We start from the raw sequence: 27,690 nt of genomic DNA, 5'->3' as shown, positions 1-27,690 counted from the left end.
AATGATTTGACACTGGTGGGGTTAGGGTTTTTCTTTGACAGAGGACCTGCTCCCATTCTCTCTTTCCATCCTAAATATCATCTTATAGATTTGTAATTTTAGGAGAGGGGCAACCTTTGAACTGTTTTGATAGATTTTATTTGCTCTGGCTTTAATGGCCCCTTCATTTGCAAGGAAAACATTTTTATGTCAGATCACAACCACGTTACTTAGCGTTAGATGTGTGGGATTGAGGGTGGCAGGTTGTCAGTACTTCTCAATACCAGAGGTGATTTTGCCTGCCAGGGGACATTTAGCAATGTCTGGGGATATTTTGGGGACACGCTACTGGCATTTAGTGGGAGAGACCAGGGATGCTGCTAAATGTGGTGCAGTGCCTGGGCTGAGAAACACTGGTTGACCTTTTTTTAGAACAGGGCATTTTATTTATTTTTTTTGTCCTTTTTGAGACCGGCCGCACTGCGCTCAGCCAGTGAGCGCTGTGAGCGCACCGGCCATCCCTATATAGAATCCGAACCCGCGGTGGGAGCGCTGCTGCTCTCCCAGCACCGCACGCTCTCGAGTGCGCCCAGGGCTCGGCCCAGAACAGGGCATTTTATTTATTTTTTTTGTCCTTTTTGAGACCGGCCGCACTGCGCTCAGCCAGTGAGCGCTGTGAGCGCACCGGCCATCCCTATATAGAATCCGAACCCGCGGTGGGAGCGCTGCTGCTCTCCCAGCACCGCACGCTCTCGAGTGCGCCCCGGGCTCGGCCCAGAACAGGGCATTTTAGATGCTTGACCATTTTCTCAAACATTGTTTTGAAGCATCTTTGCCTTGATGAAAGGTGTTTTCATCAAATACCTCAAGTTTGTTTCAGCATTAACTTGCAAATTCATGGAGGGTTAGTAATTTCTGGTTGTCCTATTCATTTCAGTTAGAGTCAGAAGTGTCTGGGGTCTTTAGGTATGCTTCTTTGCTTTCAGGTAAAATGATGCGGTGTGTCCGCTGCCCTGTTGCCTACCATGGAGGGGACGCTTGTCTGGCAGCCGGGTGCTCGGTGATTGCTTCCAATAGCATCATCTGCACAAGTCACTTCACTGCTCGGAAGGGGAAGAGGCACCACGCCCATGTCAACGTGAGCTGGTGCTTTGTGTGCTCCAAAGGTGAGGCGTGGGAGCGTGGTGTGCCATCTGCAGAAGCCGCTTAGCATGTGGCTCTCAGACACGGAGGCTGTTTTCCACGTTGAATAGTATGTCGTGATGTTACTTAGGTAACTATAATCATTTCACAGACTTAGCGGAAATGATTTGTCTTGAAAATAACATTAGCTTTTGTGTGAATGTACAGATTGCTGTTTTCAGCCTGATGTTTGAGTTGGATGTGTAATAGCTGCAGATTATGCGGAGTTGGATCTGGGCTGGGCTGTGTGAGACAGGCTAAGCCCAGCCCACCCTCCTTTTGCAGGGGGAAGCCTTCTTTGCTGCGAGTCCTGCCCAGCGGCCTTCCACCCCGACTGCCTGAACATTGAGATGCCCGATGGCAGCTGGTTCTGCAACGACTGCAGGGCTGGGAAGAAGCTACATTTCCAAGATATTATCTGGGTTAAACTTGGGAATTACAGGTGTGAGAAATAGAATCATGCTTTTATGACTTTTCTTGTTTAAATGTGTTTGTTTCACTTTACAGTACTTAAAATATTGAAGTTATTGTCACTCTCTCTGAAGAGTCTATGAATCCTGTTTTTAATATTTATAATAGATGGTGGCCAGCAGAAGTTTGCCATCCCAAAAATGTTCCCCCAAATATTCAGAAAATGAAGCACGAGATTGGAGAATTCCCTGTGTTTTTCTTTGGGTCTAAAGATTATTACTGGACGCATCAGGCACGAGTGTTCCCATACATGGAGGGGGACCGGGGCAGCCGCTACCAAGGGGTCAGAGGGATCGGAAGAGTCTTCAAAAACGGTACGGAGATTTCCAGATAGAGAGTTGAATAGCACTCTCATGTGCCTTTTATTAATCCTTATTTCTGCTTTTCGGAGTTTGATTTTTGTAGAAAATAGTGGGCTAAGCATTCTATCAGTATTTTTAAATTAGAAAAAAGTAGGCTGGCCAGTTAGCTCAGTTGGTTAAATTATGGTGCTGATAACACCAAGATCCAGGGTTAGATCCTTGTACTGGCTGGCTGTCAAAATTAATTAGTTAAATAAAAAGAAAATTATGTAGAAAAAAGTAAGTTTATAGACTGATTTATTTGTTGAGGCATAGACTAAGATATACTGGGTTTTTTTTTTTGTTTTTTGTTTTTGTCTTTTTCGTGACCGGTAAGGGGATCGCAACCCTTGGTGTGGTGTCACCCGCACCGCGCTCAGCCAGTGAGCGCACCGGCCATTCCTATATAGGATCCGAACCCGTGGCGGGAGCGTTGCTGCGCTCCCAGCGCTGTACTCTCCCGAGTGCGCCATGGGGCCGGCCCAAGATATACTGTTTAATAGCTTTTGTAACAGTGGTTTGTGATTCATTTTATTAAAACACAGTAATGCTACTTTTGATAAATTATTTTTAGTACTAATTTACAGAAATTTTTCATAGCTCGCCTTTATGTAAGATGCAGATCTGGAGGAAAGTGTACTGTTTGTCTGGACCTTGTGCGCGAGGCTCTCGTCTTGCTTTACCCTCCAGCAGACACACTGGGCATCAGGTGCCTCATGAGGTGTTGGGGGTGGGAGATGGAGAAGAACACTGATGCGGCCCGGCTGGCCCATGGCCTGGGCACGAGGAGACAGTGTGGGAAGGTGGTCATTTCACTGGAGGAATTGGCGTTTACACTAGGTCGGTCAAGAGTGAGTGAGGACAGAGCGTGCACACACGGCTCGTTCAGGGAGACCCAGAACTGTGTCACAGCTGATTGCAAAGAGGCAGGTAGGAGTCTGAGCTTTGAACGCTCTGCCGGCTCCAGGCTGCCAACGGCTTTGCAGGCTGCACTGAGCACTGGGAGTCTGTCTTCTCTCCTTTGAATCCTCAGCACACACTGGGCACTCAGAGGTCTGAATAAGAGTGGGTGGGCACCAAAAGATTTTCAAAAATTATTAAAAGGGAGAGATAGTGAAATCAAGAGGTAGCCTAATGTGTTTGGTGTGACAGTCAGTGGTGGGGGATGACTCCTGATTCTTGGTGCTGGCATCCTGTAGAGCTAGACCCATCAGCGTGATTGACTTGTACAGACCACAGGACATGCCTAGCGTTGACACAGGGCTGTCTTTTCAGGGCAGATTTCAGCCGTTTGTGTTTCCTCTGTTCTTGCTGGAGCCTGTCGTTCACTTCCCAGAGCCCCTTTTTTGTTGGAAGGGACAAAGTAGTATTTTTTTTGTTTTCTATCTTAGGACAGCAAGTCCCGAGTATTGAATCCTGGTGCTCTGTCCCTAGACCACAGTGAGGACGGGGAGCACCAGGCAGAGACCTACCCTGGGGCCTTCCTCGTATTGACCCGATGCAAGGCAACCACCCAGGGTCCTTTAAGTCACATGATGCTCTTCTGTTTCAAATGCTTTGCAGCATTTAAAAACACCTGCCCTTTTACAGTTTTCCATGGCAGTTTTATGGAAACTAGAAACTATACTTACCAGTGAAAGTTTAGAGTAAACCATTAAAATATAGAGCTTTAAAAGGTAAATGTATTTATTTACTAAAATCTTTCACTTGTATTTCATTGACTTTTTAGCACTGCAAGAAGCTGAAGCTCGTTTTCGTGAAATCAAACTTCAAAGGGAAGCCCGAGAGACACAGGAGAGTGAGCGGAAGCCCCCACCATATAAGCACATCAAGGTGATGTGTCAGAGCTGCACGTATGTGCGCAACTCTCAGGCATGCAGACCCTTCCTGCTCAGGCTGCATTTTGAGTCAGTATCTGTGGTGCCCAGTGTGGACAGCCACACGGGAGTCGTAGGCACATAGCAGAGCCGTTGCCACCGAGCATGTGCTCTTTTTACACTAGGGTGACTGCCTGCGGAGTCAGGGGCGTATGGACCGGTGGTCTGTTATGCCTTAGAGTGTGATGCTTGGCGTAGCACCCAGAGAAGGGTTGGAATGACAGTTCTGGCTAGGCCGCCTGGAGCAGGAGGGACTGAGGGACGAGCCAACCAGCTGGAGCAGGCTGTCACTGTGTGCTGGAGATGAGCTCAGATAAGAGATGGTCATTAGGGGCCAGTGCCCAGCCACAGTACGGCTCAGTCAGCAGGAGTCCTTGAGAAAAATGGCCTTCCTACCTCAAAAGGTGTGGAGATCAAGGAAGGACAGTAGATGTTCCTCCTTGTCCCCGTGTTTCCTCCAGTGAGCCCAGGAGCCCGAGCAGGAAGTGGGAGTGATAGCCAGGGCACAGCTCTGTGAGAGTAGCCTGCACTTGGCGAGATGGTGCTGCCCACATCCCATCGCCCAGTGCTCATGGCCTCTCGACACAAGCGTGCCACTGCTTTGTAGCCGGGTCATGGGCTCTGTCTCTGCTCCTAAAAGCTGATGTCTTTGTGTAAAGGAAGCATTCTGCATGTTCATCTGTATTTAATATTTTTGTTGGGATAGATTCCCAGAAAAGATTTACAGGGTCTGAGAGCATAAAACTTTTAAGATTCTTAGGGAATATTTCCAGATTGTTCTCCGAGGTGATGTACAATTTGTCATACCAAAGCAGTGAAAAGGATGTCTTTCACCACATCTTCCCTAAAATTATCCATTTCAGCTTTAGTTTCTTTTCCTTTTTTGCTGCTACTTTTATTATTTGGTTGCTCTTCTTCTGTTAATAATGAGCCACAAGGTCTTAACAGCAGAGACTGTGCCCTCCTGTTCACCACTTTCTCCCTGGAGTGCCCTCCCTGGGGCCTGCTGCAGGACGGATGGGGAAGTGCCTGAAGAGAGTGCCTGTCCCACACTGGCTGGACACCTGCATTGTACTAAGCAGCTGGCATGCTTTCTCTCAATCCTACAAGAGCCTTGCTTTTATAAATGAGGAGCATAGACAGTAGGATAAAATAATGGGGGGTGGGTGTTGGGAAGGAAACATCACACTCCAGCCCCACCTTCTAAAGCCCCTAGGCCAGGGTTTGATCTGTCTGCCTCCTGTGTTAAGTAGGCAGAGAAGAGCTCCTCCAGAGTCTGGGTGGGGGGCTCTTCTGATGATATGTCCCAGCAGGGCCTCTGAAGCATAAAGACCACCAGGAGGCTGGGCGGGGAGGGAAGTCTGGAAGGCTCTCCATGTACGTTTGGGCCAAGCCAGCTTACTTTTTCCCTGCAGGTGAATAAGCCTTATGGGAAAGTTCAGATCTATACAGCTGATATTTCTGAAATCCCAAAGTGCAACTGTAAGCCCACAGATGAGAATCCCTGTGGCTTTGATTCGGAGTGTTTAAACAGGATGCTGATGTTCGAGTGCCACCCGCAGGTGTGTCCTGCGGGCGAGTACTGCCAGAATCAGTGTTTCACCAAGCGCCAGTACCCCGAGACCAAGATCATCAGGACAGACGGCAAAGGGTGGGGCCTGGTCGCCAAGAGGGACATCAGAAAGGTATGTGCTGTGGCACTCTGCCCCAGCTTCTAAGAGACTGTGGTTCACTGGTTACTTAGACTTAGGTCTGCTTACTGTGTTTGCATTCATGTAAGAATGGTATTTTATTTTATTTTATTTTATTTTTTGGTGGCTGACCCATACAGTGATCTGAACACTGCGCTCTAACCAACTGAGCTAACCAGCCAGCCCAAGAATAGTATTTTAGAACACGTTTTTTGAATTGAATTGTTACAGTTGAATATCTTAAGATGTTACATGAAAGACATCTATCGGTGTTAAAACGCATGAATTCCCTAAAGCATGCCTTAGGTCAGAATTTTGATGGTTGCTTTCATGAAACAGAAAGATTTTCACACTAGTAGTAGCCAGATGCTCAGGGGCTTTTACTGAGCAGACATGAAAAGTAGGCTCCTTTGAGGTATGGTTCTGGCATCGTCTAGGAGGAAGTTGTTAGTACGCACCAGTGGCCCCTCATAGCCGCCTTTGTTCTCATGTGGAAGCACCAAGTGCACTCAGTGTGGAAAGAGGAAAGTGGAATTGATTATCTTTCTGCAGCCCAGCCCTAGCATGCATTGCAATAGCCTAAGGCCAGGTGGCCTCAGACCCCAGGTCCACACTCAGGGCTGATCCAGCACAGAGAGACTGGAAGCCGTGGTGCCAGTCCCAGCTGTGGCCCAAAAGACTGCTTAGAAACACCCCCAGCAACCTCAGTCCCCTTTCTGTCATGATTGCTGATTCATCCAGACTCTCTGTGTAGCCTCTCAAATTATTTATAACCATTTTCTCTGTTAGGGGAATTGATATGTAATGGGGCTGTGTGGAAGCTTGGTTAGCAGACAGTACTCCTAAGAGACAAGCTATTGTAGGAAGCAGGGGCCAGAATGTTGCTACTTCAAGAATACGTAAATAAATTTTTCATTGACAGCTTTTATAGAATATGGATGAGATCATTTGAATTTACTTTGCAAGATACCCCCCCCCCCCCCCCCCCCCCCCCCCCCCCCCCCCCCCCCCCCCCCCCCCCCCCCCCCCCCCCCCCCCCCCCCCCCCCCCACCCCCCCCCCCCCCCCCCCCCCCCCCGCCCGTGTTGTGATGTGCCTGGGGCCCTGATCTGAGTGGTGGCAATGGGTAGCCTTGAGCCCTGATGCTGAGAGTGGTCAGTGCACTCCCATCCTCACCGTGCTCTTCTGATTTCCAGGGAGAATTTGTCAATGAGTATGTCGGGGAGCTGATTGATGAGGAGGAGTGCATGGCAAGGATCAAGTACGCGCACGAGAACGACATCACCCACTTCTACATGCTCACCATAGACAAGGTAACACTGCCGAAGCGTCCCAAAGACGGGGCGGGCCCTACGGCCGACCGTAGAATGGGGTGTTGCATTGTGACATTATTCTTTCATCTCCTTAATTCTTTTTTTCCAAACATCGGCACATTTTCTTCTGAAGTGCAGGGTGTCTTTCAGCAGCTGCCTGAAGGCCAGAGCTAGTGAGAGCATTTGGGAGTGTGTTCAGTAGTGCCCGAAGAGCATACCAAGCAGTCTCACTAGGGTCAGGGAGAAGAAAAAAGCACAGATGAAGAAGGTTTCATATCTTTTTGGTTACGTAGTGGAGTCTTTTTTGGTTGTTCGTTGCTTATTTGATGCCCAGATTTTTAAACATTTTGGAACCTGAGTGCTAGAGGAGGTCAGTGTCCTCAGTAGAATTATGATGAGACAATCCGTTTATGAGTGGGCATAAACAAGGAGATAAACATATAGGTAAAGTGCATCTGGAATGCTCTCAGGTCTGGGACTGACGTCCAACCACTTGGAGCATTGCCTCTGTGAGGCCCTCCCAGGCCAGTCCCTCTAGTGACCATGGCACCCAGGAAGGTGGGTGTTGTTCCTTCCTGCACACGGCGGCCGTCTGCTGCTGTCCACCTTCAGCTGGGATGGCACAGCCTCCTTGGCGCCTGATGTTCTTTGAGAGGAAGGTTGACACAGAATGCACATTTCTGCCTCTTGTTGCCCTTAAGCTCATAATCTAGCAGGAAAGTGTGGCTATTTTTTTTTTTTTTTGACCGGTAAGGGGATCGCAACCCTCGGCTTGGTGTTATCTGCACCACGCTCGGCCAGTGAGTGCACCAGCCATCCCTATATAGGATCCGAACCCACAGCCTTGGTGCTAAAAGCACTGCACTCACCCGAGTGAGCCACGGGGCTGGCCCAAAGTGTGGCTATTTTTAAAAGAGGAGGTTAATAATAGTGCTTGAAAACAAGATAGAAAATGATCACAGACCAAAATTTTTGAATAATCCATGGAAGACAGAAAGAAGATGTGATGATATCTAGAGAGAAAGTGCTGCTGCGGAAGTAAGAATGGTTCCAGGGACCCGTCAGGCAGTCCCTGGGGAAACTGTGGCCCTCTCCCAGGGGGATGTGGGGAGCTGTGGCCAGTGGAGCCTGCCCCAGGTGAGCATGGGGCTGTGTGTCATTTGGCACAGGTCACGGGGCTTAGACTCTTCAATGAGGTCAGTGTCATGAAAGACAAAGGTTCTGGGCTAAGAGAGACTGACAGGACACCCAGAGGAAGGGCATGCTTCTCCACGATATCCTGGGGGAAAGGGCATTTTTTGGGACAGTAGGGGAAATCCTAATTTGGATAAGAAGCTTTTATTTATTTTTCTTGGCAGCTGGCTGGTATAGGGATCAAACCCTGGACCTTGGTGTTATCAGCACCACGGTTCAACCAACTGAGCTAACTGTCCAGGCCTGAAGCTGTTCTTGATGTTAAATTTCTCAGGTGTGGAAGGTGCTGTGGGCTATGCAGCAGAATGCCTTGTGATGTGTTTAGGGGTCAAGTGTCAGATGTCAGTAACTGACTTTCAGAGGATCAGAAGAATGTGTGTGTGTACATACACACACATGTACACCTGCACATACATATATATGTATGCATGTATACGAACACACACATGCATACCTGCACACACATACATATGTACACCTACACGTGTGTACATGTATGTGTATATGTGTATACCTGCACACGTGTATATATATGCCCACACATATGTACACGCACATGCGCACACATAAATACATGTGCCTGCACATGTGTACATGCATGCACATGGACATATGTATACATACAGACACAAAATAGAGGGGGAGAAAAAGCAGATGTGGTACAATGTTAGTAGTGAATCTGGATGAAGTGTGTACTGATGTTCACTGTACTATTCATCCACTTTTTCTGTAGGTTTGCAATTTTTTAAAATAAAAGATTTGGGGCTGGCTTGCTAGCTCAGTTGGTTAGAGTGCAGTGTTATAAAACCAATGTCAAGGGTTCAGATCCCTGTACCAGCCAGCAGCCATCAATAAATAAATAGATAGACCTAAAATAAAACCATTAGTTAAAAGGGTGTGGGCCCTAGAGCTAGAGAGGTGGGTGGTACTTCCTCCCCCAGGCGGTCAGGGCATGGCACCCAGCACATTCCTCTAGAGCCCTGTCGACACAAGCCTTGGTTAGGAGGTGGGCTCTTGCACACTCAGTAAGCAGGTGAACAGGGATTTTGAAGTACAGAATGATCAGAAAACCAAGAATAACCAACTATAGAGAAAGAATTGCCTGACCTCTCCCAGTGAAATTCCCTAGCAGCACTTCTGTCAGCTGACAGGGAAGGAGGCTGAGCTTGCTGTGCAGACAGAAAAGCTCTGCGAGGTTGGAGCAGGAGGAAAGAGTGCTACGAGCAGCTTCCCTGGGGATCGTGGGATGGTAAGGGGCTTGCATTTTAACCCTTGTGGGGACTGTGACAAAGCCTGCTCAGAGGCCTGGTGGCCAGCTGGAGCTGAGGTCCCTGTATAGACACCTTGAAGGGCTATAGCCCTAGGGAAGGGACCAATAAACTTGTCCCAGGAGGCAGCAAATACCTTCTCTCTCTTATCTGGGGAAAGAGCAAGGGGAGTTATTTTTTGTTAGAAATTGAAACCCTAGGCCTATGCCTTTTCTATGTTTTAGATTCTAAATGTAAATGACTTGTGTATTGTCAGACATGCCAAGTCAAGCATTTAACACACAAATTGGTCTCTGACATGGTAATTCACCTGGGATACTTGGATAAAGCCTGTGACACATGGGAGACATTCATTCTTCTTCTTCTTTTTTTTTTGGCAGCTGTGGGTACAGGGATCAAACTCTGGAGTGTTATCAGCACCATGCTCTAACCAACTGAACTAAACGGCCAGTCCTGAGAGAGACATTTAAACAATTCATATCTCATTGTTTCCTATAAAAAACAAAATAAAAATAAAATATGAGCCCCACTTAAATGTTTGCAAAGCACAATAGAATGTTACCCCCATCAGCAGACCCTTCAAAGTGAAAGGTTTTGCTGAGTTAATAAGGCTAAGTCTGAAGGATAATGTGAAATAAGTGTGTTAGAAATGGTTAAAGTCATGAAAAGAGGTTTAGAGAACATACACACACGAGATTTTGTACATACATACATACACTAGGGGTAAATCAGGCAGATTTGAACAGTTAAAACTGGGAGTTAAAATACAGTTATTAAGAGGATTCTGGGCAGATGGTGATCAGGAAGCACCAGGAATTGGTCTCCTCACCTAGACAACCGCGGCTGCACTGGCAGCAGCTGCTGATGTGACTATTTTGGAACTCTGGAGTCTAGTGAAGGCTTGCAACTTCCAGAGAAAAGCTTGGATGATAATTTAATTTTGGTCAATTTCAGCTCTTAGCACAGTACCAGCTATGCATCCCCCCCTCCACCAGCCCTGTGGCGTCATGTACAAGGGATCCTCAATAAAATTATAAGCAAATTTTTCATTGGAAACTTTGGAGGCCTGAGGGCAGTGGGCTGATATATTCAAAGTGCTAAAAGAAAAAAAACTGTCAACCAAGAATCTGATACCTGGCAAAACCATCCTTCAAAAGTGAGGGAGAAATTAAGACATTCCCAGATAAACAAAAGCTGAGGGAGTTCATTACCACTAGACCTGCCCTGCAAGTAATGTTCAAGGGAGTCCTGCAGATGGAAGTGAAAGAGCACTTTACAGTAACCAGAAGCTGCATGAAGAAATAAAGATCTCAGTAAAAGTAAATTACATGGGCAGCTAGTATTATTGTAACAATGGTTTAAAACTCTACTTTTTTGTTTTCTACGTGATTTAAGAAACTGTTACATTTATTTATTTCTTTTTCTTTTTTTTCCCCAGAAAGTAATACATTTAAAAAAATTATTAGGGGACTGGCTGGTTGGCTCAGTTAAAGCATGGTGTTGATAACACCAAGGTCCAGGATTTGATCCCTATTACTGGCAAGCCGCCAAAAAAACAAACAAAAAAGATAATTATTAGCCCCAAATCTAGTATTATTGTAACTTTGGTTTATAACTCCACATTTTATTTTCTACATAATTTAAGTGACTAATGTGTTTAAAAGAATTATTAGTTTATGTTTTGGGGCACACAATATATAAAAAGATGTAATTTTGTGACATCAACAACTAAAAGGGGTGGGGACAAAGTAGTAAAGGAGCTGAGTTTTTATGTTATTGAAGCTAAGTTGTTATACATTCAAATTAGAGCACTGTAACTCTAAAATTATATGAGTCTAAAAGTTGGTTTTTTAAAAGATCAATAAAATTGACAAAGCTTTAGCTAGATGGACTAAGAAAAAAAAAAAGAGGAGATTCAAATTCTGAAGTCAGAAATGAAACTAGGGACATCACTACCAATTCTACAGAAATAAAAAAGGGTTATAAGAGTATTATGAACAATTGTACTCCAATGAATCGGATAACCTAGATGAAATGGACAAATTCCTAGAACACAAAACCTACCAAGACTAAATCATGAAAAAAATATAAAATCTGAACAGACCTAAAGCCAGTAAAAAGATTGAATCAGTAATCAAAAATCTCCCAACAAAGAAAAGCTCTAGACCAGATGGCTTCACTGGTGGATTTAAAGACAAAGTAATACCAATCATTCTCAAACTCTTCCAAAAAATTAAAGAGGAAGGACCACTTTCAGACTCATTCTATTAGGTAAACATTACTCTCATACCAAAGGCAAACAACAACGGTACATGAAAGGAAGACTACAAACCAATATCCCGTGTAAATATTGAGGCAAAAAACCTCAATAAAATACAGACAGTCCCTGACTTTACAATGGTTTGACTTATGATTTTTTGACTTTATGATGGTGTGAAGGTGACAGCATCTAGTAGAAACCATATTTTGAGAACTCATACAGCCATTCTATTTTTCACTTTCAGTACAGTATTTGATAAATTACACAAGCTAGTCAACACTTTATTATGAAACAGGTTGGTGTTAGATGGTGCTGCCCAAGTGTAAGCTGACGTAAGTGTTCTGAGCACGTTTAAGGTGGGCTAGGCTAGGCTGTGATGTTCAGTAGGTTACGTGTGTTAAATGCATTTTCAGCTTATGGTATTTTCAACTTAACGATGGGTTTATTGGGACATAGCCGCACTGTAAGTAGAGGAGCACCTGTACTAGCAAATAGAAGTCAGCAGCTAACACCGGGGTCAAGGGTTCAGACCCCCTTACCAGCCAGCTCCCCCCCCATCAAAAACAAACAAAAAAGAATTCAGAAGCTTATTAAAAGGATTATATATCATGACCAAGTGGGACTTATTTCTAGAATAAAAAGACAGTTCAACGTACAAAAATCAGTCAGTGTAATATACCACATTAGCAGAATGAAGGGAGAAAACCACACAATCATTTCATTTTATGCAGAAAAATCATCTGACAAAATTCAACACCCTTTTATTTTTATCATAAGATAATACACTCAACAAGCTAGGAATAGAAGGAACATACCTCAACATAATAAAAGCCATTATATGAAAAACATAGTGAACATCTTATTCATTAGTGAAAGACTGAAAGCTTTTCCTAAGATCAGGAGCAAGGCAAGGACGCCTGCTTTTACACTGCTATTCAACGTGGTGCTAGGAGTTCTAGCCAGAGCAATTACAGAGAAATAAAATGTATCCAAATGGAAAGAAGTAGGGAATAATCTCTGTCTGCAGATGATATTTTTTATGTAGAGAGCTCTAAAGAGTTTACAAAAAAAACCTGTTGGAACTAATAAATAAATTCAGCAAAGTAGAAGGATACAAAGCCAACACACAAAATCAGTTACATTTTTATACACTAACAATGAACAATCTGAGAATGAAATTACAAAAATAATTGTATTTACAAGAGCATACCCCCAAAAAAGACTGGCTGGTTGTCTCAGTTGGTGAGTGTGGTACTGATGACACCAAGGTCCAGAGTTCTATCCCTGTACCAGTCAGCTGCCAAAAAAAAAAAAAAGGATAAAATACTTAGGAATTAACCAAAGATGTGAAAGATTTGTACAATGAAAATACAAAACATTACTGAGAGAAATTAAAGAAGACAAATGGGAACATATCCTGTGTTTGTGTATTGGAGACTTAATATTGCTTAACTGTCAATACGTCCCAAAATGAACTACAGATTTAATGCAATCCCCATCAAAATCCCAGTGACATCTTTTGCAGGCATAGAAAAACCCACCCTAAAATTCATATGGACTCTTAAGAGACCTCAAATAGCCAAAACAGTCTTTTAAAAAGAACAAAGCTGGAGGACTCACATTTCTTGATTTCAAAACTTACTACAGATCTAGGGCCGGCCCGGTGGCGCACTGCTACAGTGCGCCGCTTGGGAGTGCGGTGGCGCTCTCGCCGAGGGTTCGGATCCCACATACAGACCGGTTCCCGCTCACTGGCTGAGCGAGGTGCAGGTGCAGCACCGAGGTTTGCGATCCCGTTGCCGGTCCCGGTCCGGTACGGGCGCGACACTGAGGGTTGCGATCCGTTGCCAGACACGAAAAAAAAAAAAAACTTACTACAGATCTATAGTAATCAAACAGTATAGTACCTCATATGAAGACAGACATACAGACCGATGGAACAGAATAAAGAGCCCAGAAATAAAACCTTGCATATATAGTGAAATGATTTTTCACAAGGGTGTCAAGATCATTCTTTATGGGAAAGGACAATCTTTTCAACAAATTATGCTGGGAAAACTGGGTATCCACATGCAAAAGAATGAATTTGGACACTTACCTAATAGCATATAGAAAAATTAACTGAAAATGGATCAAAGACCTAAATGTAAGACCTAAAACAGTGAAACTCTTAGAAGAAAACATAGGGCAGTAGCTTTGCAGCACTGGATCTGGCAATGATTTCTTAGATATTACACCAAAGGCACAGACAACAGAAGAAAAAGTAGACAAATTGGACTTGATGAAAATTTAAAAGTTTTGTGCATCAAAAGACATTCTCTACAGAGTAAAAAGGCAACCCACAGAAAATATTTGCACATCATTTATAGGATAAGGGATTAATGTCCAGGATGTACAGAGATCTTCTAAAACTCAACAGCAAAAATCAAACAACCCAATTTAAAAATAGGCAAGAGACTTGAATAGACATTCTCCAAACAGGATATACAAATGGCCAATAAACACATGAAGAAATGCTCAATATCAGTAATCATTAGGGAAAATGCAAATCAAAACTACAATGAGATACTGCCTCACACCATTAGGATAGCTACTATCAAAAAACCCAGAAAATATCCCTGTACTGGCCAGCTGCCAGAAACAAAACAAAACGATAAAACCCCAAATCAGAAAATAGCAAGTGTTGGATCCCTTGTGCACTGTTGGTGGAATGTCAAATAAAATAGCTGCTGTGGAAAACAGTATGGTGGGTTCACAAAAAGTTAAAAATAGAATTACCGTATGATTTAGCAGTTTCACTTCTGGTTATATACACAAAAGAATGGAAAGCAGGGACTCAAAAATATTTGTACACCCATTTTCATAGTATCATTCACAATAGCTAAAGCATGGAAGAAACATGAGCGTCAACCAACTGATAAGTGGATAATCAAAATGTGGTACAGTGATGTGTTGCTTAAGGACATCAGTATTAGTCTGTTTGTGTTGCTTATGACAATACACGGAACTGGGTGATTTATAAAGAAAAATGAAATTTACTGCTTACAGTTTCTGAGGCTGGGAAGTCCAAAGTGCATCTGGTGGTGGTGAAAGTGACCCAGGAGTCTCACACTACAAGATGGTGGAAGCAGAGAGCAAAAGGCAGACTCTCCTCTCCTTTTAAAGCCCTCAGCACCACGCCCCCGACCACCATTTTTAATCCACTCACTACGGCACAGTCCTACAATCCAATCACCTCTTCAAGGCTCCACCCTTCAATGACCATAATAGGATTTCCCACCCTCTTAACAGTCACAGTGGGGGCTAAGTTTCTAATACACAAAACTTGGGGGACACAGTTCAAGCTTCAGGGAGTTTGGGGGGGCATAATTCAATCCACTACAGACGGGGGTACATTCTGATAAATGAGAAATGCATTGTTGGGCAATTTCATCATTGTGCAAACATCGTAGCATGCACTTACGCAAACCTAGATGTATAGCCCTCTACATACCTAGGCTGCTTGGTACAGCCACCATTGTATATGTAGTCCATCGTTGATTGAAACGTTGTCGTACAGCACATGACTGTGTATCCGTACAGTTGAGTGTTTATTATTCAGCTTTAAAAAGGAAGGAAATTCTGCAATATGCTAAACATGGATGAACCTTGAGGACATTATACTAAGAGAAACAAACAAGTAGCAAAAGGGCAAATACTGTGTGATTCCAATTCTGTGAGGAACTCAGAGTAGTCAAATTCATAGAGGTGGGCTGGGGGAGGGGGAGGGGGAGTTATTGTTTAATGGGTACAGTTTCAGTTTTACAAGATGAGAAGAGTTTTGGAGATGGATGGTGGTGATGGTTGCACATTATTATTATTATTATTATTGTCTTTTTCGTGACCGGTAAGGGGATCGCAACCCTTGGTGTGGTGTCGCCCGCACCGCGCTCAGCCAGTGAGCGCACCAGCCATTCCTATATAGGATCCGAACCCGCGGCAGGAGCGTCACTGCGCTCCCAGTGCTGCACTCTCCCAAGTGCGCCATGGGTTCGGCCCGATGGTTGCACATTATAAATGTATTTAATATCACTAAACTGTACATTTAAAAATGGTTAAGATGGTAAATTTTGTTAGGTTTATTTTACAATGATAAATTTTTTGAAAAATATAGTCATTGAATTAATCCAATGAATGAGTTAAGAAAAATTATATAGCTATAGGGAAAGTTACTGAAGTGGAAGACTGCATGAAATAAATTCTCTGGATTGCAGCACAGAAAGACAAAAAGATGAAAACTCTGTAAAGAGGTTAAGAGACAGGGAAGACAGGAGATCTGGGGGAGAGGCAATGTGAGAAAAGAATTTTTGCGAATCTATGTGACATGTATTATCTTACTGATGAAACTCACCAGGTTTTGAACAGGATAAATAAAAATAAATCTATGCCTAGATATGTTGTTGAAAAACAGACAAACAAAAAAACCCTGTAGGATACCAAAGACTACAGAGATTAAAAGCAACCAGAGAGACAGGTAAGAGCATATTCCAGGGATTAACAGTTAGATTGTCAGATTTCTCAAAGTGTGATAAAAGCCACATGAACTTCAGAGTGCTCAGGGAAAATAACCCACCCCTTCCATTCAGCACCCTTCTTAACCTATCGCTTCAGACAAAGATGCAGGGAACTTAACCATCAGTACAATGTAGCTGAAGGAAATAATAAAGGAGCTATTTCAGGAAGAAAATTGAACTTCAGAGTTAGATGTGAGATCCAAGAAGTAATGGTGAATAAATAAGTTTGTGGATATGTGGATAAATCTAAATAGGTTGTGCAAAGTTGTGATGGGTGCTGATGACTGCTTGGTGGAAGGAGGGAATATGAACATAGAGAGGCATTAAATACAGTCACAGGGAGTGTCAGAGGCACGGGGCAAAGCCAAGGGGAGCTTCTAGTTTTGGGTGGATGGAGGGGAGAGATTTTATTAACTTTAGAGTTTGTCAAGTATCCATGTGAAAACTATATGTGAAATTACCAAATGAGTAGAAGCAGATGGTGTAACTTCCATACTATTAAAGGGTAAAAAACACCATGAAGAAAGTCAGTCAGTCCAGTAGAAGGTGACGTAGGAAGAAGAGAAAAACAAGTGATAGTAATTGGAAAGCACAAGGTGAAAACTAGAGAATACAAAGTTGTCAGTAATCATAGTAAATGTAAGTGGCTTAAATTTGTAAGTTAAGACTAAGATTCACATTGGCTAAAAATAAGGAATCCAACTTGAATCTCTGTGATATATGTAGTAAAAATGAACCAGATAGGTTGTAAGAGTATGAAAAAATGTAAAACTTAGCAAATCCCAATCTGAAGAAGGATGCTATCGCTATGTTAATATCCGATAAGATAGACTTTGAAGAAAGCATTGCTAAAGGCCAAAAAGGGTCACTACTGAATGGTAATAAGGAAAGCTCACGCAGGCCAGGTAGAAGAGGGCCTTGAAAGGGTCCTGACTCAGCTCTTGCTGTTTATGGTTGTGGGGATTGAGGGGACCTGGGGCTACAGTGTGAGCTAGATGTGTATCTGACAGCTTGGGAAGATGTTAAATGTAGGGTTTAATGAAAAAATCAAAGAGAATCAGATCTGTAGTCAAATTAAGAATCCATACATAGGATTCTGGTAGAGGAGAGTGGCTGTTCACTTCCAGGGGTGGGGGGAGGGTACACAAAATGCATCTTCAGTGAAACTGGAGACAGACAAAACAGATTTATCAACCTAAAAGTCCCTCTGCAAGGAGAGGCCAGCAGCACCTGTGCAGAACGAGTGGCGCTTGCTCCGAGCAGAACTGAGAGCTCAGAGGGGCAGTGGAAAAAGGTGTGGTGAGTTGAGAAGCTGAGATGACACATCTTAGAAAGGACCATCTTCCAAAAGTAGGGCAACCTTCTGGAAGGCAGGGAGACGGGGCCTGAGACTGTGAGCGCCTGCAGAGATGTGGGTTGTATGGTAAATCAGCCTCCATCAAACCAACAGTAGACTGCGTGCCCCTGTGACAAGAACCCTGGATCTTTCCAATCTGGCCAGTAACTGCTCCAAAGATTCGCACAGCTTTCCCTGCCCCTAAATTATAAAACATATCTCCCACACTTTCCTAGCTCTTTAATCCACCTGGAATTTATCCTTGTAAGTGAAGTGACGGGAAGACATCAGTGCTTGCTACGTGGACTGCTTCGGCCCTGGCCTCGCCCCCACTGGGCACCCTGCCTCTGGGGCTTGGGCCATGCTGTTTTCATAGGAGTGCATCATGAGCACTGTGACGCCTCCCAGAACACATCTGCCTTTCCTGCACAAGGCTTCAAGATAAAGCACTGGCTAGTGTGGCAGATTTATCATTCCATATGGACAGCCTGACCAGGTTTATTTAAAAATCATTAATATTTCTATTGAGATTGTAGTAAACTTACATCTGGGAAGATTTATATTTTTACAACATTCCATCTCCTAACCAGAAACAGTATTTGTCACTGTTCATTCACGTCATCTTCTATGCCCTGATGTAAAACTGTCAAGGTATCTTTGCACCAGAAACTCGCTCCACTTACACATGTGCATTTCCATGTTTTTTTGTGGCTTTGCGTATGTGAGAGGAGGGTAGAGGGGAAGGAAACCCGTGCACTCAGCTTCTCCGCCTTGTTACGGGGTCCGTAACTCCGTTGTCTCTTTCTCTGAAAGAAACCCTTCGCCTCTCCTCAACTGGTTTTCTCCTTGCCACACCACGCAGCACCTGCAGTACTGGGGGGACAGCCGCAGCGAGCACGCCTTGTCTCATTTCTGACTGTAGCCTGAGTGTTTGGTTCGTTGTAACACACAGCCGGCGGCAGCTTTCCGTACCCTTCATCAAGCTAAGGAAGTGTCTTCTAACCCTGGTTTCCTGAGGAGTTCTCATCAGGAATGGGTTTGAATTTCCTCAGATGACCTTTTAGTGTTCATGAAAGTGACTCTGGGTTTGTTTTCCTCCTGTACCTCATGGCTGGGGTGTCCAGCCGTCCTTGCGCTCCACGTGGTCACAAGGGTCGGCTCCTTCCCAGTCTCCTTGTGCCCCATAGCTGTGGCATGTGCTCACGGCTCCTGGTCCCCACTTCCTGCTTCTCTGCCGTGTTCACATAAATCCACACTCCTGGGCTTGGAATTCACCCTTGGATGTGTATATATCTTTGAAAATATATTTTGTGTGTTTTTTTTAAAAAAAACCCAATATTTTCTACTGTTTCTGTTTTCTAACCTCTAAATTTCTTTGTCTTTAATTCCTTCCTCTGACTTATCTTGTTGTTTTGTGTGTGTGTGTGTGTGTGTGTGTGTGTGTGTGTGAGAAAAGGTACTATAGAATTAAAGTTCAAGTGTTTTCATATAAGAAAGGTTTTGACACATAGTTATAAAGGGTCTGATATTCAGAATATATAGAAAAGACTTGCAAATCAATTCAGAGAAAGATAAATAAAACAGGGTAAAGACGTGGTGGACTGTCTGCAGATGAAAAAATATACATCCCAGTAAAAAGGAAGGGACACTGAACCTCACTAGTAACATGAGAGGTGTGGGTTAAAATACTGAGGGCCCGTCGGGATGCCGCAGGTGTTGAGGACTGGGGCTGTCCTGCTGTGGGCGGGCGATTGGCACTGTTCTCATCTCAGGGTTCTAGAGCATGTAGGTGGGCATGTTGATTGCAGCAACATCACAGCACAGGTGGGAAACAGCTTAAAAACTCGCCAGTAGAGGGCAGGTGGCGTGTGCAGCCCTGTGCAAGGAGTGTGAGGAACAACATGAGACTGCAGCTGGCCGCGTGCTTGTGCCTAACACAGCACGCTGCAGAGCGGCAGCTTCTGATGCCGTTTCTGTTTGTAAAGGTGGGTGTAGATTAAGTTTTGGTGTGAGTGTGTAGAAGGGACACCAGGGCCAGCCCATCCTGGGCAGGGGCACCTAGGGAGGTATGTTGTGGCAGGGTCTGGGTACATCGTGGCCACTGTTAGAGGCGGTGGTGTGTGAACAGCAATGCCCAGGCCTGCTGCCTTCTTCTGCAGCATGTGCTCTTGGGCCCGGGAGAGACGGCCGTGGACCTCCGGGCTTCTGCACTTTGGTGTCCCCTTTCAATACACCTTCTGCGTTGACTGGTGACTGTGGTCCTTTATCTGGCCATTGAAGCCTCCCCTCCCTCCCTTTGGTTACTCCCCTCACAGAACAGGGACCCCACCCAGTTGTGCAGTGGGTCTCGAGACTTCCAGAGTGAAGAGGTCAGGCTGTTGTCTGGTCTGTCCTTTTCCCTATTGCTTGGCACTGGCACTGTCTCAGTTTTTGCCCCATAAGATGAAAATATCCTTTTGCATGCAGGCAGCTGGATTTCAGTGGTTGATTCCCAGGACCACAGTGTACTTTTATTTGTGACTCTCATGGCTTTCGCAAGACTGCTTTCTCAAAACTGTCCCACTAGCCCTGTGGTGGCCCCTCATCATGGTGAAAGTGACATCAGCGTCATGGACGCAAAATCAGAGCTGTTATTTTAATTTGCTTTTCTTCAGCTACTTGGGAATTTGAACGTCTTCCCTTATGCTCATCTGCTCCTCGGGAGCGTTTGTCGATATCCTATGCCCATGTTTTAACTGGGTTAGTCTCTTCCTGTCTGTCGGTGCAAGTTTTTTGTGGGCTGTGATGTTGGCCTTCAGTCATTTGTGGCACAAGTATCTCTTCCGGCTCCCTTGCTTGTCACAGACGGTGTTGGGGGCTTGGCTCCCTGTTCCATTTTTAACCATGCTCGCCAGGGCTTGGTCCCTCCATGTGGTCCTGGCCTGCCCTCCATGAGCGAGAGAAACAGGACTGGTTTGGGGGTGTCCTGTCCAAGTTGACACGGGACACCATGGTTTTCAGTACAACAAGCAACACTACTTGTCCAACATATCTTATGACAGTGAAATTCTCTTTAAAGATAACATGTAATTGCTAAAAGTTGACCACATATATCACTTGACTTTCCACCTTATAGGACCGTATAATTGATGCTGGCCCCAAAGGAAACTATTCTCGATTTATGAATCACAGCTGCCAGCCCAACTGTGAGACCCTCAAGTGGACAGTGAATGGTGACACCCGAGTGGGCCTATTTGCTGTGTGTGACATTCCTGCAGGTACAACACTTGCGGACTCAGCATGGGGGCTTCTGGCCATGCGGGCAGCAGAGTGGCTATTGCTGGATGCTGCATGTGGCCAGACTGAAAAGGCTCTGGGGGAGGTGGGTGGCGGTTTGGAAGTTTTGTTTTGTTTTGAATATCTGTTTTATGAAGCAAAATTGAAAAGCCATGGATTATGCCATGTAGATATGAAAATAACAGCGTATTTTATAGACCTGAGAAAGCTCCTTAGTATTCCAAAGTGAAGGAAAGTGTTTCCAGTGTGGCGTTTGTCTCCTCTCCTCCCAGGCACAGAGCTGACTTTTAATTATAATCTCGATTGTTTGGGCAACGAAAAAACGGTCTGTCGATGCGGAGCTTCCAATTGCAGTGGATTCCTTGGGGACAGGCCAAAGGTAAAGTCATTGCAACTTCCTTTCTATGAAGCTCTGTGTATTTCACAGCTGCTGTTGGCATTTCAGACATCTGGGAACACACGTCTTCTAGCAAACAGTGGCTTCTTCCAAGTTGACTTGTTGCTGTAACGGGCAGGAGCGAGGTCCCTGTGGTGGGTGGGGACAGCAGGTTTGGAGCATGGTCTGGCAGGCAAGCCCTTTTCTTCACAGAGGCCAGTTCCAAGTTCTTCACTGGACATGTTTCCTGTGGCCGTCATAGCACAGCACCTCAGACTAGGGGGCTTAAACAGCAGAAATTTATTTTCTCTCAGTTCTGGAGGCCAGAAGTCTGTAGTTAAGGTGTGGGCAGGGCTGTGCTCCCTACAAAGGCTCTTTGGAAGAGTCTGTCCCAGGCCTCTCCTCCAGCTTCTGGCGGTTTCCAGCATTCCCTGGCTTGTAGAAGCCTCACCCCGACCTCTGCCTTCATCTTCATGTGGCATCCTCCCTGTGCATGTCTGTGTCCAAATTTCCGCTTTCATTAAGGACACCAATCGTGTTGGATTAGGGCCTACCCTGCTCCAATATGACCTTAACTACATCTGTAGCGACCCTACTTACAGATAAGGTCACATCCAAGGTTCCAGAAAGAACGTAAATTTAGGGGGACATTTGTACCTAGAACAGTTATTTCCCTCCCTGTGCTGCACAGAACCAGGGACTGAGCACACGGGCAGCAGCTCAGCCTTGTCAGTGGTGCTTCCCAATGGCTGCTGCCCCTGCTGCCACGTTCCCACTGAAGTTCTCAGTGAAGAGAACTCAGGAGGCAGCATGGGGGGCAGGCAGGGGCTCTTTGTTTGGGTGGCATCCCTCGCCCGCGTGTCCAGTCAGCAGGTCTCAGAGCCTTGCGTCTGCCAGCCACTAAAACACGTTACCACAGGAGGTTTTCTACAAAGTTTGTGCTTTGTCAGTCTTTGTGCTCAGCTCAGGCACATTGTCTAAGATTGTGTTTGGTGACCACCCCATCAGGCATGTCCCTTTTTCCCTCTTTTCTTAACACTGGACTGCCTCCGCCAGTTCCCAAAGCTCCTGTGTCTGACCCTTGCTCTTTTGACCTCTCTTTATGGTCTGCCTTTTGTTGCTTCCGTCTGTAATTCTTTTAAGTGAACTGTGCTTATTCTTGATTCTAGACCTCAGCATCCCTTTCTTCAGAGGAAAAGGGCAAAAAGACGAAGAAGAAGACCAGGAGGCGTCGAGCAAGAGGGGAGGGGAGGAGGCAGTCAGAGGACGAGTGCTTCCGCTGTGGCGACGGTGGCCAGCTGGTGCTGTGTGACCGCAAGCTCTGCACCAAGGCTTACCACCTGTCCTGCCTAGGCCTGGGCAAGCGGCCCTTCGGTAGGTGACTGGGCTCCATGGCAGCTTCTTGGGGGAGCCCCGTGTGTGTGACAGGCTTTTCCCACTGGACTGTTGTTCTCACTGGGCCTCTGCTGACTGAGTTCACCTGGTTGCAAATTCGTTGGTCACTCATATAGTGAAAGTCCTCACTTTCTTTCCACCAGCTGCACATTCTAGATCTGTGCATTGAGCACAGAAGACCTGTGGTGACTGTGGAGCCGGTGGGAGCCCTGGTTCGTGTTGGAGCCTGACACGAGCCATGCCAGGTGGTGGGGGGGGAAGAGGGAGGTGGTCCTAGGAGCAGAGCTCTTCCCAGAAGGGTCTCTGCAGCAACCCAGGACAGGAGGGCCTGGAGCCCCTGCCCAGGATGCACAGGCATGCTCTCCTCCAGGTGACGCCTGTGCCTCAGGAGGCAGAGCTGCAGATCTGCTGATCTGCTGTGTGGAAGAAAACAGCAGGCTCCACTTACCTCCACCACCACATTTTTCAGACAGATCATGGGCATCACCATGAAAATAGTAACTGTAATCTCAGAAGAAAAGAGGCCCTTGCCCAAAAACAAACCGAAAAGCTATAATAAGAGAAGTCATACCTGTTCATTAAAAAAAAAAGTGTATGGCAAAAGACGACAAACCAAGGTTAACAGACAAAAATGGATGATAGAGTTATCCCTAACCTAACACAGAGTCTTCACAAATTTTTTTTTTTTTTTTTTTTTGTCCTTTTTGTGCCCGGTAAGGGGATCGCAACCCTTGGCTTGGTGTCGCCCGCACCGCGCTCAGCCAGTGAGCGCACCGGCCATCTGTATATAGGATCCGAACCCGCGGTGGGAACGCCACTGCGCTCCCAGCGCCACACTCTCCTGAGTGCGCCACGGGCTCGGCCCGAGTCTTCACAAATTAATGCCAGGAAGATCAATATCGGAGTAGGAAATTGGTCCCCTGTGAATAGGAGGATCACAGGGCAAGCCAGAGTGGACAGCGGACCCATCCGCAGAGCTACAGCCACAGAGCTGTCCCTGTGCTTGTCCCCTCAGTGCTGGAGTGCCAGTCTCGCACCCAGTAAAATTTCATTCAGGTGCCAAAAGGTAGTGAAAAGCTAATCCTCAGTGTTCAGGGGCCTGGTGGTCACTGCTGACCTGGAGGCCCTGCAGAGTTCAGGCTCCACTGGGAGCCTGTGCCTTCTACGGAGGCTGGATGGAGCAGCCATGTCCCTCACTGCACCAGGACTGTTTTAATTTGCATTCGACTAGACAGGTTTTTTTTGTCATTTATTTTTTCTCTGGCAGCTGGTTGGTATGGGGATCCAACCCTTGACCTTGGTGTTACAACACCACGCTCTGTCTAACCAACTGAGCCAACTGGCCAGCCACGTTTTTCAAATAACTTTCACTCAGGAAATGTGGAAGTTGCTGTGGCTCCACGGCTCCTGTCTGCTGATCTTCTGTGCTTTGTTGCAGGGAAGTGGGAATGTCCTTGGCACCACTGTGACGTGTGTGGCAAACCCTCCACTTCATTTTGCCACCTGTGCCCCAATTCATTTTGTAAGGACCACCAAGATGGGACAGCCTTCAGCTCCACCCAGGATGGGCAGTCATACTGCTGCGAGCATGACTTGGGGACAGAATCGGGTAGAAGCACCAAGACTGAGAAACCCTTTCCAGGACCAATGAAGTCAAAGGGGAAGAGAAAGAAAAGAAGGTGTTGGCGGAGGGTCACAGAAGGCAAATAGCGCCAGGCGCAGCTTGGCCAGATCCAGGGGCGGCGACGGGCAGCCAGCCCTGCCTGCGGGGAGAGGGCCAGCATGGGACTGGCCCGGAGGACCCAGGTCATAGCCGCGCGACAGACCTACAGGCCTCCTGGGAGGGAGCGCCTCCCACCACTGAGCCACCCTCGGCAGCGTCCGCTGCGTCTGCACTGATCACCGTCGGAGCCATGGGGCTCGGCGTCCCAGGACACACAAGCCTTACTACACAGCATTACATCTACACTTGAATTTCTATGATGTCAAGGTGCCCTCCCGCTCTATTTTTTTAGGTTAAAGGTATGGTCAAAAATTAATTGGCATATGAAATGTTTTTATCTCACCTGAAATGTATAGAATAGTATTTTTCCTAAAGGATCACCATTAACTCTTTAATCCTAATATTGCTCAGCTTCTGCTTACAGTGTTGTCCTCACTCAGGAGAGACCAGGCTGGGGTCTGTGCAAGGACAGACCTTGGATTCCCTGGAAACCATGATTTTGATCATCGTTTTGCTCTTTGGAAACAGTTGTATGATTTTTTTTTTTTTTGTACTAATGTGAATTTTTCCTCAAAATGCTTCTTTTCCATCCTAGTGAGAAGCTGGCCCCACGGGTGGCGAGAGTGGCAGTGTTGTAAGGCCTCCTCCCACAGCTTTCTCTCTCCATGGATCTGGACTAAGTGCCAGGCCGCCTTTCCTGGTCTGGATGGTCGGGCCACTTCTCACCTGGGACTGTCTTCTGAACACACTAGGTTATCAACATTTGGGGGAAAACCCTGTATATTTTTTTCATTTGGTTTTTCTTTACCAGTTTCTGGCTTTTGTTGTCAATATATTTTTTGCTAAACCTGTTTCACGAATCACCACCGACTGAAATGTGTATTTACTGATGTGACCCTGAGTTCTCAGGGCAAGAAGGCATGACTCAGTAGCGGCATGACCCCATAGTCTGTGCGGAATCCAGGAAGTGAGGACTTAGGGAATCCCTGAGGGTGCTGTCAGTGACAGGCACTGGTCTGTCAGGGACCCAGCGGGTCGGTCTGAGGAGAGACCCAGAGTTCAGAACTGGTGCCATCTAAAGTGGTTTCCATCTCACCACTATGTGGGCCTGTCAGCAGACGACGTGGATTGTGCTGCGACAGCCAGGGCACCGAGAAGCACTTCTCCCAGGGCCCAAGGCCCGCCTGGTGTGCGCATGCCTGCTGATGCCCGTCTCCCCATGAGGCTTCAATTATCTTATGTATTATTAAAAGGCCCAGCCCCCACAAGGTGAGAAATATCTGAGTAAGCTCTCTTTGGAAGACTCGATTCTTATTTTCTGGGGGTTCCTCTTGACCCTGGGAAGTTTGGAGCATCCCGAGAAAGGAGGGAGGCACTTGTGTGGCCCAAGGGGCTGCCTGTCTCCACGCCAGGGGGAGAGGGACCCCTCAGCATCAGGTGCTTTTTCTCAATCTAAGGAGAACATCCATTTGCAGAAAAGTTTAGTTATTCCTCAAAACTGCACCTGAGGCGGCCTCTTTCTTTCACATCCTCTCGTCTCACCGTATAGTGTGGCGGTCTATGCTGGGCCTAAGATTGACTGCTCATGGCTCTGACCTGCACTTGGGCTGCATGTGTGAGGACCTGCAGGATCTGGCACCTGCCACAGCACTGACCAGGAGGAGGAAGTTTTGGGGACTGGTGGCCATCCCGTTAGCCTTTCTCCTATCATGGTCCAGAAAAAAGTAACCATACAAAGGACCAAAAGGAAAAAGCAAAAGCTTTGCAGTCGGCTGACTCCTGCACGTGTAGGCTGCGACCTCTGGAAACGCACCTGCCTGTAAGACAGGTGACTGGGTGTATTTTTTCAGTTTACAACTCTAGAACTCTAACTTCTCTCAAATTGTCTTCACAAAATACTGGATTGGTCCAGATTTATGCTGTTTATGCCCTAAATTCGGAAGGTTGTTCCAGTGACAGGCTGCATGGCCTCCCCAAGTGCACATGGCTCTGGCTTTTGGAGCCCATGGCCCTGGGGACTCCTCTGACAGGTGTGGACTCATGTCACTTGTCCGAAAGATCCTTTCCTACCAGCCGAGGGACTTCTGCATAAGTTCCAATATCAGAATTGGTTTTGCAGTACACTTTGGGGAGCAGACCAACTTTTGTATGCGACAATAGTAAAATCTTACGATTTCTGAGTCACTTTGATATTATTTCCAAATTATTTTATATTCTGAAGGAAATATGCAAAAATCTTAAATGTGGTTTCCCTTTCAAAAACAGTTAAAACTAATGATCAAGTAACACTAACTTTGAAAATTTGTAGACGACTGATTTATAAATCCAAGTAAAACAAGGATTTGCAGTAGTGGCTCTGAACTTGAAGGGCCTTTCCCCTTCGGGGCTGGCACTCAGCCGTGACCGTGACATGACCAGTTCTCTGACCTGCCAGCTTTTGTTCTGAGTCTGGGGGAGACTTTGTTTTTGAGGGCTGGCTTCCTGAACATCTGTCTCAATCCTTTGTCAATGTGAACAAAACACAGCAAACTGTCGAGCTCCTCAGGTCTCCTTGGCATCAGAAACCCACTGCACACTACGCCTAGACCTGTGTTGCGCACACCTGGGGCGTGTCTGTGCCAGCACTGGCCTGAGGACATGGGTGTCTGGCACACTGTGTGTGCAGTCACAGGGATGTGGCCACTCGTGGGGAAATGCCTCTGGCACCTAAAGTGCTGAGGATCCAGTTGTCCTGTCTTCTGAGGAACAGCCCTCCCTTCCCCGCAATGCCCACCCAGGGCTGCCTGGGTCGCACACACTCAGGTTTGCGCTTCTCGATACCTTTGAAGTACTTATCTTGACATCTAAACCATGATGCATACAATGCCCATCTTCCAGAATTACCTTATTTTTAATTATAATTAAAGATAAACCTGTTTTAATTAAAGTTAACTCAAGCTGTCAGTTGCCAAATATCTTGATCCTGTAAGTGTAGCTGATGACTGTTAGGCAGTCGAGTAAGACACTGTGTCCACTGGGCACCGTGGTGTCACCAGACCCTGTTGATGTGAAATGCCCCGTCAGAAATTAAATATAAATTTGAATGTGCCTATTGGTGTCTAAATTTGATATACATTGTAAGGTCAGGTTCCTTTTAGGAATACTGGGTGCTATCACCAGGTTTGATAGTTAGACTTAAAAACTTGAAATTCACTTGGGGGGTGGGGGGGATATACTGAAATATAGAATTGAGAATTGCCAGGTGGGAAAAATAGCATTTAAAGTGGAGAGTTGTGTTTGAAAAACTGTGTACAAGTATTTTTGTATTAAAAAAACTTTAAAGGCTTTTTTCTTACACTTATTTTATGATTGTGTTTTGAATTTTTTCCATGTTTCCAGTTACTCTGAATTCCGAGGCATTTGGCACCAAGCTCTTACACCCCCTCACTCTGGGAGGGCCACTGTCATCTCACCTTT

The 27,690-nt window shown here is 45.9% G+C and overlaps 1 protein-coding gene across 2 annotated transcripts in view; it reads left to right on the top strand.

The window, feature by feature from the left end:
- WHSC1 (Wolf-Hirschhorn syndrome candidate 1) overlaps nt 1–27,574 on the top strand; it is a 65,276-nt gene extending 37,702 nt beyond the window's left edge. For both annotated transcript variants that reach the window (XM_008569145.1, XM_008569137.1), the window contains exons 12-21: nt 966–1,145; nt 1,447–1,603; nt 1,741–1,946; nt 3,703–3,806; nt 5,266–5,535; nt 6,737–6,853; nt 20,580–20,721; nt 21,013–21,119; nt 22,286–22,490; nt 23,950–27,574. In XM_008569145.1, coding sequence (XP_008567367.1) covers nt 966–1,145; nt 1,447–1,603; nt 1,741–1,946; nt 3,703–3,806; nt 5,266–5,535; nt 6,737–6,853; nt 20,580–20,721; nt 21,013–21,119; nt 22,286–22,490; nt 23,950–24,221 — 1,760 coding nt within the window. In that variant the 3' untranslated portion in view covers nt 24,222–27,574. The remainder of the gene's footprint in view (nt 1–965; nt 1,146–1,446; nt 1,604–1,740; nt 1,947–3,702; nt 3,807–5,265; nt 5,536–6,736; nt 6,854–20,579; nt 20,722–21,012; nt 21,120–22,285; nt 22,491–23,949) is intronic.
- The last annotated feature ends 116 nt before the right edge of the window (nt 27,575–27,690 follow it).

Source organism: Galeopterus variegatus, unplaced genomic scaffold, assembly GCF_000696425.1.
Source record: "Galeopterus variegatus unplaced genomic scaffold, G_variegatus-3.0.2 Scaffold26, whole genome shotgun sequence".
Classification (NCBI taxonomy): domain Eukaryota; kingdom Metazoa; phylum Chordata; class Mammalia; order Dermoptera; family Cynocephalidae; genus Galeopterus; species Galeopterus variegatus.
This window is presented reverse-complemented; position numbering and strand designations above follow the sequence as displayed.